At 38.6% G+C, this 10,894-nt stretch overlaps 1 protein-coding gene across 1 annotated transcript; it reads right to left on the bottom strand.

The window, feature by feature from the left end:
* Positions 1–473: 473 nt before the first annotated feature.
* kcnk1b (potassium channel, subfamily K, member 1b) lies at positions 474–9,097 on the bottom strand. The gene is made up of 3 exons (XM_023411796.2): positions 8,559–9,097; positions 5,712–6,107; positions 474–3,535 (listed from the first exon to the last, which is right to left on the bottom strand). Exons 1-3 carry the CDS (start codon positions 8,911–8,913, stop codon positions 3,279–3,281), a joined length of 1,008 nt encoding a protein of 335 aa, XP_023267564.1. The 5' UTR covers positions 8,914–9,097; the 3' UTR covers positions 474–3,278.
* Between the last annotated feature and the right edge of the window lie 1,797 nt (positions 9,098–10,894).

Genomic DNA, 10,894 nt, shown 5'->3' on the forward strand with positions numbered 1-10,894 from the left:
TTCTATTTATGCTCAAATAAGAAAGCATTTTCTGTTCATCACTGGCTGGGGTATTTGAAAGCCTCTTGTTCACCCCACAACGTCAATTACTGCTCTTCTGTGATGGAGACAAAGATGTCCTAAACATCCACCTCCATTTCATATTCAAGGATTACATGAAAAAGTAAAATAGTGTATTCAAGTGCCAACAATTTTATCCTTTTTTTCTTTAAAAAAAAAAAAAAAAAAAAAAGCTTCCCAAGACCTTACATGTAATCACATTCATTGCCATGTGTTCTGCTTTCCAATATTTCCAAGTGGTTTTGTGTGTACAACTGTCACAGCTCTCATGCTTACTTGTTTTCATTTAGGTACACTATTATGGTACATACACGTTATATAATAATACATGTTGCTGGAGGCAAACAGCTGAAACTGCCATCAGAGCACAACATGCTTTTTGTCAGTGGGATAAAATAATTACCAAAGTCAAATTAAGTAATAATAACAACACTTTATTTAAGACACACTGATATTTTACAGTTCATGGAATCACTTCTTATGTTGAAATGAAGTTTACAGAAAACCTTGGTGGCATTGCTGTATTACAATATTGGTATTGTAACATTGAAGTACTACTGTGCATATGTATCTACAGTATGCGCCACAACGACTGAAGAGATATGTACAGAAAACTATGATTCCAAATATTCCAAACGTATCCGTTTTGTCAGCATAAATAAACAATGTCAGTGTGCTTCCATTTGTAATCCTTGACACGTTTACTCCCTGAACAGAACTAGAGCTGCTTTACCTTCGAGACAAACTGCATGGTGACAAACACTGCCAGAAACAGTAACGCTGAAGGGTCAAAGGCTTGACATCAATCTATTCAACGAATCTACAAAACAGAGAAACATCTTTACAGTAAAAGAGACAACCCCAAACTTATCAAAATTCAAGTTCTCCTTTTTTTCTCAGCAGACAATATGAGCAGTATCAATGCTTCACAGTTTACATGAAGGCCCAGACTGGTGAAACAAAAACAAAAAAAAGAACAATCTGATCTACTGATCTATAAAATTCCATATTAAAGATCAGTGAGTAACTCAAGATGCTGACACAATCAAAGCTAATTTCGCAAGTGGTCATGACACCTTGCTGCAGCTAAACTTGTCAATACTTAACAAACAGAGCCAGCGGAAAACAGCTAGAGGCAATGCTGTGCGCTGGTCAGGCCTTGAATCTCACTGTAGCAAACAGCATAAAAAACATTACATTCAAGACTTTATAAAAGGCTGCGACTGTGTCTTGATGGAGCAATGTAGCAGAGAAAGATGAGGTCAGAAATTCAGCAACAAACGGAGACTGAAACACTGTTAAAACTGATGACGATTGCATGTCTTTCTATTAAATGACAAATAAATCTGCATTAGTCATATTCTACACTGTATGTGTGGGTGTCTGCACCGAGCAGAATATAACAGGACGGATAATGGAATGAAATTAGTACTTCTGTCAGAACATTTTACCTCCTGCCAGAAATATTTCTTTTTAAATACACAGAGGAGTTCAATGTCAATGTCACAGAAATCTGCAAGTGCATATCCACTGGTTTAAATTCAGATTATGGAAAATCATTGCCCTAAAAACTGACGTGGTAGATAATCAGAACTTGGATAGTTCAATTCAAGCTGCTCCTTCTGCTGCTTGAGTTTATAGTTTCAAGTTTCCCTAACGTACCCTTTTTAGTACAGAATTCCTTTCATAAATTACTAACAAAATTTTGTAAACCTTCCTCGTGTCATATCTAAAAATAGAATTTTCGACATTCAAAGGATTTAAATACAGTAAAATAGTTCCTGTTCAATGTCTTGCCTTTACAGATCATCCACAACAGAGGTAACATCATCTTTTTCATTAAAAATATCACTGATGAAATCTTTGGAACCATATCCCTTTCCTTTCAGAGAAATCCCAAAGTTATTTTTTCTGTACTACTACCTGGTTCCAGTACATGTGCAAACTGAGCTCTCTTTATTGACAGTAAAATGCAATAGGGCAGTCGGCCCTCTATGGTTCCCTTTTTTAAGCTGGGCTAACCTCATTCCCCTTTTCACACAGTCCAGCACACATTAAGCAATTCAGACAAATCAATAAATTATAGTGCTTATCACCACACATGGACAACTCTGAAACGGCACTGCAACATGTTGAGAAAATACATATATCTGCAGACAAATACTTTCCCTCACAATGAAATGCGACAATGTGGAGTGCAACCAGAACGTTTAACACCTCTGTAAAGATGAGCCAAAAATGCTACAAAACATATACAGTGTAAAACAGCTCATGTATTGTTCATAAAATGTATCGTCTATTCTTTCAGATGCCTTTTTCAGGATCGACTGCAACCTCTCTTTCAGTCACCCATGTGACCCAAATTATGCAATGGAAAAACAGGTCCCTGAAACTTTCAAAAACTCTTCAAAAATCCATAAGAGCAACCAACTGAAGAGAAACTGATGAAGCATTTCACAGCTTACCCACCAACAAACTTCGATCAGTCAGAGGCGAGCACTAGCATGAAAACACAACACAACACATCACAAATTCTCCTGTCAAAGTTCCAACTGAAAATAAAAAAGAAATTCTGACCTCACAGTACAGTTAATCCCTTAAGTTGTTTATATGTTTTAGCTTCACTTTGGCTCATCTTTAAGAGTTGTGTTCATTCTTGATGGCACTATACTTTACATATTTTACCTGATTATGTACATTCCACATACATGTCAAGCATCTCTATTTATAAGATACAGACATATTGTATTACATATGTACTATTTTGTGACAGACTACAGATAATTGTCTTATATTTCATCTAGATTTAAGAGACCAATTACATCCTAAGATGTCACTAAATATGCAATAAATAATACAGCTCATAAAGGAGCTTAGCTCCTATGAGTTATAAATGCAGCAGAAGGCTTTTCTTTTATCACTGACTTTGTCTTTAGAGTCACTGTTAAAATATTAATTTTCTACCTAATTATTGTGCATAAATTTAATCTCTGCTGCATAGCACTGTGTTGTCAGTATTGTGGTTCGGCAAAGGAGATTGTTTGCGTGATCTCAACAGTCTCAACTAGTTTTACTTCTAAATTTTGCAGGGCCGAGCTTTGCAGAATGCCTACAGCTGAGACTTAGGATCTACTCGTTCTATCTACTTATACTCTTGTGTGTATTACCCCCCCACTTTCATATTTTCATCATTCAATAGCAGTTTGCGCCATCTTTGTTTACTGAATCATGGGATCATCATTAGGAGAGGCCAGAGTTTGGACACTAACAAACGGCTGGGTCTTGTCTTCATTATGAACTGTGGCCCTGTTGGACACAGTAGTGAAGGACAGGTGGTCGTGCTCCAAAATGGCGAGGCGGTCCAGCGGCTTCTCCTTCTTCAGGTAGAACATCTTCCTCAGCTGCTTCAGCTGCTGTAGCTCGCAGAAGGTCTCCAGCACCACCAGCATGACGATCAGACCCAGGATCAGGTAAACTGATGGGACAAACACACAAGGCAAGGAAAGAGATTGCATATCAAAAACAAACCTAACCAGGCATTCTCTATAACCCTGACAAGAAATCACTTTAACATTAAGCATGTTTTTAGAACTTAACTCTGACTTTTTATGGGACGTAACACAATTTATACTATTCAATATCTTACTGTACAACTGTAGAATTTTCTGTAGGTCATTCTATTGTAACGCATTTCTTCCCTATTGTCCAAAAACCTGTTGTTTATATGCACTGACACAAGGGGGCAGTGGCTAGGCAGCCATGTTAACAAGATCAGAGTGTGTGCTTTTGTTGGATGTAAGATAGGAAGAGAAACACAGAGAAAAGGTTTCAGACAATGCTGGAAATCCCCGCATCCCCCGTTTACAAGTAAATGTTTGTTGCACAGTGCTAGGGGTAAAATCTTTCACTTCCACCTGATACAAGCAAACCCTCCTCTCAAGCATCTAACATTAAAAACCTCTGAAACCCACTAGAAACCCAAGGTGCGTTTAAACAGGTGTTTGACCTATAAATGACAGCATTACATGACTATCAGGTGACTGTTGTAGCAACAGCCTAAAATACATTTGAAATCCCCTTTTTCCCAAAAAACATAGTTTTATGTTTTACTGTGTATTTGCATTTAGAACATACTGTATGTATACAGAATAGTGCTACACCCTGAATGCACATAGTAAAAGCAATGACTGCTTATCACCAAAGGCAGTGGCAAAATCAACTCTCGAGCAATTGCCACCAACTGTTCAATATTAGCTCTTCTCTTCGATTACTCCAGATGTTATTACAGGCAGTGGTGATGTCACTTCCAATATGGACACATAGTTTTTCAGAGGAAGTTGTATAAATGTGTCTAGTGTCCTTTTGTACAAACAAACACGTTTTGTCTCCTCCTACAGTCCGACACATTGTGCCCACTGAATGACGCCTGGCTGGTGCGTACCACACGCCCACACCACACATGGCAGGTGACAGTTCGATGGAGTAGTGGTCGACATTTATCCACAGCTTGTCAAGACTCTGTGGATTTAGTCTGAGTTTTGCTGTTTTGTTTTGTTTTATTTTCTTGTGACTATTAGCCCTGACAGTGCTGCTGACAGCAAGCTGCACAAATGCAATCAATGCCTCAGCACTCTGCTTTAGGCCATGGCCCAATTTGTATCCTGCGCTGCACGTTCTCATTTCATCTTGACTGGTTAATATGGCTTTAAACACGCAGGAAAATGACGGATTGTAGCTTTGTCAGCAGCTTGTCAACAGTGTAGAAAAATTTCCCAAATAGCTTTTGCAACTGAACCCTTTTAGTGAGCTTTGTATTGTTTAGAAAACTACATAGCTTGTTGAAGGCTGCAGTGGTTAAATGTATTTATTTTTTCATTACATTTTAAGATTTTGTAATAGCAGCCTATTGATGATGATTCCTACTATATCTTTATGGGCATAATTTATAAAATATAAATCAACTCTCCTTTTGCCTAAATGAAAGTGCTATAACTGATTTCGGACTCAATTGTAATTCAAGCTGTATTAAATAGAATTTGTTCATACTTGTATCATACTACAAATAGAATGATGCGTTTTCTTTTACGTAAGCTTTCACTAAATGGGTCAGAAAATAGACCCAGCTTGTTATGTCACAACCAGGCAGGTGAAAGTTTACCATAATAAAACTCACTGTGGGTAATATTCCCACATCAGCAAATCGTTGCAGCATTAACTCTGACAAACTGGCACTCATTGAGAGACCATTATAGTAAGGCCCAAATTATATAGGATTTATGGGGTTTTATTGCTGGATTGCTTTATAGCTCAATCAGGAAGTAAGTGCTACCCATCCACTGCAGACACAAATGACACAGTGATATCCTTCTTGCAACAGGAAGCATCAGAGTTTATAAGAAATCTGCCACTGATATGAAACACAAGCACTGATTAAAACAATGCTGTGTGCCCGTCATCTCATCCATCCTCTGTTTATAGTAATTAGACTGAAGTGTTGCAATGATATATGCTGTTTAAAAAGCTTCACATTCTACCATTAAATGCACCTCAGAGGATAAGAAAGGACAGTAAGAGGAATTGATTATAGACCTTATAGCTACCACCACCTTGTTGTGGAAATAGCTCTAATACAAAGAATCATCAGCACTCACAAGTGATGCCGACTTTGTAGAGCTCCCTGAACCTCTGGTTAGCAGCCTCTCCAGGTACATAGTCTCCCAGGCCGATGGTGCTCAGGGAAATGAAGCAGAAGTAGAAGGACTCCAGGAAGTTCCAGTTCTCCTCCAGTGCTGAGAAGATGGCGGCGGGAATTAGGAAGAAGCAAGAGACGGCCACCGTGGCGAGCAGAGTGGCATGAACAATGGCCACCAGTGGTTTGGACAGGCCCCAGCGCGTGTGGATGTACATGATCGGCCTCCGTGTGCTGAACACCATGATCCTTTGCACCACGGCAGTGAGGAAGAGAAGGGTGAAGGGGATGCCGATCACCGAGTAGATAATGCAGAAGGCCTTCCCTCCATCCGACAGAGGTGCTGTGTGACCATATCCTGTGCAAAAACAAACGTGACACAAAATGTTTCAGTTATAGTTGACAACATGATGTTAGTCCGTATCTGATACTATTCACACAGTACAGAATGTAGGTAAATATTTACCCACCAAATGGATTGTGTAAGTACACAATAATACTGTATCTGTGGCTATTTCATGGAAATGACCCTGCATTTTACATAATACACTGTACCACAAATACTCAGTAAACAAAGAGGCCTGGTTTTCTGCTGGCAAATATCACATCCTGACTTCTTATTTCAGCACTTACTGGCACAAAACACATTTTCATTTCTTTTGAACTCACTTTGCTATCATACATTTATCCTCTTTGTGTTTACAGTATGATGTTACAGTTCATAGTTCTGATAAATGTGTTTACTGAGGAGATTCTTAATGTTAAAGTACTCAATATTATAGCACACTTTAAGTCAGATACAGTGTAAGGATGCATGACTTCAATTTTCACACTTCATTAAAAGCAAAATTGGGAAAATGCCCTTAACATACATAACAGCAGCACAAAAACAATCTCTACTTTATTTCCTGTCTGTGCTAATAACATTAGCAGCCGTGCATCTGACCGTTGATGGGCAACATAAAGCACAGATAATTATTATTGTAAATGATTATGGTCTTTCTGTGTTTTAGTATGTGTACGAGCTTGCACAGCGTCTCCTCCGCCCTGTTTTGGAATTCAGCCTGTTTCTGGCTTATTTAAGCTTTATTTATATAGGGAGGGTTGGCTGAGCATACATTAAAAGCAATGCCCTGAAATAAATAATAGGAACAGACAGAGTCTTTCATTAAATATAAATGTCACTGAACAAACAATAAACAAAGCAGGGGCTCGATAACAGCAACTGCAGGCAGGTAAAGAATGATTAATGAGAACAGTCTTGAAGTTATGTCACATTGATGTGAAGGAGGTATTGCTATAAAAAAAAAACAACACGTGCTCATGAGGTGGACCGTAAGAAGCACGTTAAAAATACCATTGCTCACTAACAACTGTGTGCAAATGAGGAAACAGCAGTGTGTTTGCTTGTGATATATGCTGTTAAAAATGCACAAACAACTCACTTTCAGCTTATACTTTAACACAGTATAACTATTTCTGTTAGGAATAAAATGAATGTATGGCTGCACACTGGTTCCTGCACCTTTTTCCTCTTGTGAGAATAAAAGGAAATGGCCCATCATGGTATCTGGTAATATATTTTGTAACTACTCTGTCGGTCTTAACTGCTGGATAACAAAGGTATTATTTAATATCCAACAAGAATGAACTGCAGGTGTTTTATTTCTCAACCAGAATCATTCTGGAAGTACCACTGAGATTAGTCAAAAGCAAAAAGAGACAAAAGAAAAGCAAAAACTATGAATTACAAAAAGGCCCAGCTGATGTCTGGATGTCTGTTATGTTTCTGTTTAGCCAGCAGCAAAATTTTGTTGAGACTCAAACAAGAAACGAAGAGGTTTAATGCAGTCAGGCAGCTGCTGCTGTACACATTATCTGTAGCCTATAATCTTGTAGGCCCTATGTTGAAACCTCATAGATAACTGCTGCCATGTGGTCAGACTAAAGTTCCTTCAGTATACTGACAGATAGGCATCTGCATGGCATGTTCTTTTGTGCAACGCCAGATAAAAGAATATGACTCTATGCAGTGTCGTGCAAAACTGACCAAATGCCTCCAGACATATATAAAAAACAATTTGTTTAAAAGATTTGCCTAAATTAGAATATGCACTTTCCTGGGGGGAAATGGAAGGTGATGTTGACATTTACCCTGTCAAGTTTGTGTGCTTCTGTCCCGACACTGGGTACAGGTCTGCTTCTGTCCTACATACAGTGATACATTGTAGGCTATACTTTGCAAGAGGGCAGTTCCTTCACAGAAATGATATGTTTAGTAAAGGCTGTGCTGAGTGCAATGCAGTGTTCACTGTGCCAACATAAATGCAAGATAGAAAACATATAAAATACATATGACCTAGCTTTAGCTTCTGTGCTTAAACAACTATATAAGCAAAAGAGTAAATACATCTACTCAACATCAACATGTTTTAATATGAGGATGAAGCTACTAACAGCTTTATAGCCTGATTTAAATCTTGAGATAAGTTGTCAAAGTGATAAGGAAGCGACATTAAATTAACTTTTGGTAAATTAATTTGCCCTTCAGTAAGCACTTCCCACAGAACACTTTTTTTTTTGTTTTCGCCTATGGTTTTGTGTGTTACGTTTGTGTGGCCTAGCGGTGACTCTGCAAGTCAGACAAAATTATGTTTTGATAAAATGAGAACAGGAAGAAGGCCAAAACAGGGGCACACCTGGTTAAATATGTGTACTATTTATATTCTATCTTATGCTGCGCACCTGGTCTCCTGTAGCATCACCTACACTGTCCATCCCGAGCCTATTAGCAGTGACCTATTCTCACCTGTGGTGGACAGCACGGTGCTTGCAAAAAACAGCGCAGAGGTGAAGTCCCAGTTCCAGTTAGCGGAGGCGTTGTTGAGGATGGAAACCCCATAGTTACTGGCATCCAGTGCTTTCTTTAAAAACCGCTCCAGACGCTCCTCGGAAAGACATTCATTGTCCTGGAGGAACTGTTTTTTGACGGCCCTCAGGTCCTGGCGCAGGGCGTCCTCATAAGGCAGCTCCACCGAAGAAAAGACAACAGCGCCGAACACGAGATAAAGCAGATACCCCAAGACTAAAGATACAAAATACCACGTCGATTTGTGACTTTGTATCAAACGCACACAAGAATTGCTAGCTAGAGACTGAAGCATTTTCAAGAGGTATGTCACCTCCGTGTTATGTTACGGGTTTAAATGTATATAGTAAAAAAACAACGTTATCAATTTAACCGCCTCCCGTGCTATATTACCGAAATATCTTCTAGCTAGGGATGTTGTTAAGGACAAAGCCTAAATGGGGAAGCTCTTCCCCCTCCGTGAGACCTGCTCAAAACCTGCTTTCGTAGTCGAGGCCTTCAGGTGCAGTCGGAAATGTCAAAACTATACAATGAGAAGAGCAGTGTTTTAACTAGAAAAGCAAATAGCCCACTCCACTTGAAGTTGAGGTCGTAATATGGCGGTTTTGGGAAGACAGGTACTGATGTAAAACGACTTCACAATAGAAAAATAAATCCCTTTATATTTATAGACGTGCGCGTAACCGTGCTTTATGCTTTATCTTTGACACTATCATAGGCTACTAAAAAGTAAATTTGGGCTTGATTTCTAAAAACTATACAACTTCTGCTAATATATCATTTCGAATTGTGATTGATTTTATTTCCGAAAAACACAAAAGGAAAGTCTCCTGAATCAAAAATTGTCGTATTTCCGAGCTTCAAGTTACACGTGAAGGAAACAAGTGATGTGGCGGCGACAAAGGGCGCGTGACGTAAGATCTCCTCTCCTCCCAGGTAATCAGTCGAGATGTCTTTCAGTTTCTATTCAAAACAATCGAGAAACGTCAGTAGACTGTTGTCACTGTCTCTCCGTCTTTTATTTAGTCACATAAGAAGGTGAGAGGAGGAAAGTTTCAACGCCCCGATACGCAAGAAAAAGCTGTGGCGATGACAGTTTAATTGTGGCTTTAGGGAGAACTGGTCCCTCAGGCTGTAGATGAAAGACGTCTAATATAAACTTTTTAAAAAAATAATCAATGAAATAGGCCTATGTCTACTCCTGTGAGGATTTCACTACAAATTTAGTTAAATAAATATATGCATCTTTCATAATTTTTGTTGCTGCATCTAAAATCGAATATGGGTCAGAATATTGTTCTGTCCTCACTGTACTTTATGACCCCAAAGAAAGAAGATACAGCACATCTCTGCTGTCCCTGCGTCTACAATTAGATAAGGCCAGATACATCTCCATTTTTTCCCAGTGACATTTGTGTGATACTTCCTGAATCTGACTCACTACTACCTACATGTTCACTTCAGGTTCTTGAATCGCACATGTATTTAATCTTTAGTTCCTCTTTTGTTTCTCGCCTTGTGAAAATTAAAAAAAACAATTGAATATATTATATTACACTGAGTTTGAGGCAGACACTTAGCATTTACACCAGTCTCCACTATTTTACAATGTGTCAGAAGATGAATCCAAACCAGGTGTTTAGACACAATGTTTTTGTGCAGGGATGAGTGGAAAGTGGCAATTAACCTAAAGTTACCCTCTGTGCATATTATGTCTAGACCCCTACCCATTTGATTCAATGATAGGGATAGATGCAACATCATAACTTAGTCAGATTAAGACTTCAACGATGATTGCGTCATTTAGGATTCCTGGATTACTCTGGTATTAAATTAGTTGCCAAAGAAAACTTTTTCTCAGTTCATTTTGTTCTTTTGCCACCTGTGTGAACTTGCACGATTTTAGTATTAATTTTACATTAATATCTACATTTATGTCATAATTTTAAAAATGTATGTAACATAGCATTAGCAAGGTTAAGTGGGCAACTGTCCCAGGACACAAGACCACCAGGGGCCTCCAGAACCCTCATAGTGTGAAAGCACAATATCATCTGACATGTTAACAGCCATAAGGTGGTCCTGCTTTATTACCTGATCTCAAGGCCATCAAAATCATTTTGACTATCATTGTGCTTACATTCCTAAATTAACTTGAGTTTATTCAAATTACCACATAGCTAACCTGGGCTCATGTAATGTTACAGTGTTGGAATACTGCATACCATTCAAAGAGGTTAATCTGGCAATGGGCTACTGATTGCAAATCCTCATTC

The sequence above is a fragment of the Seriola lalandi genome, unplaced genomic scaffold, assembly GCF_002814215.2.
Source record: "Seriola lalandi dorsalis isolate HSWRI2012SDOR001 ecotype SW California unplaced genomic scaffold, Sedor1 jcf7180002054470, whole genome shotgun sequence".
NCBI lineage: Eukaryota > Metazoa > Chordata > Actinopteri > Carangiformes > Carangidae > Seriola > Seriola lalandi.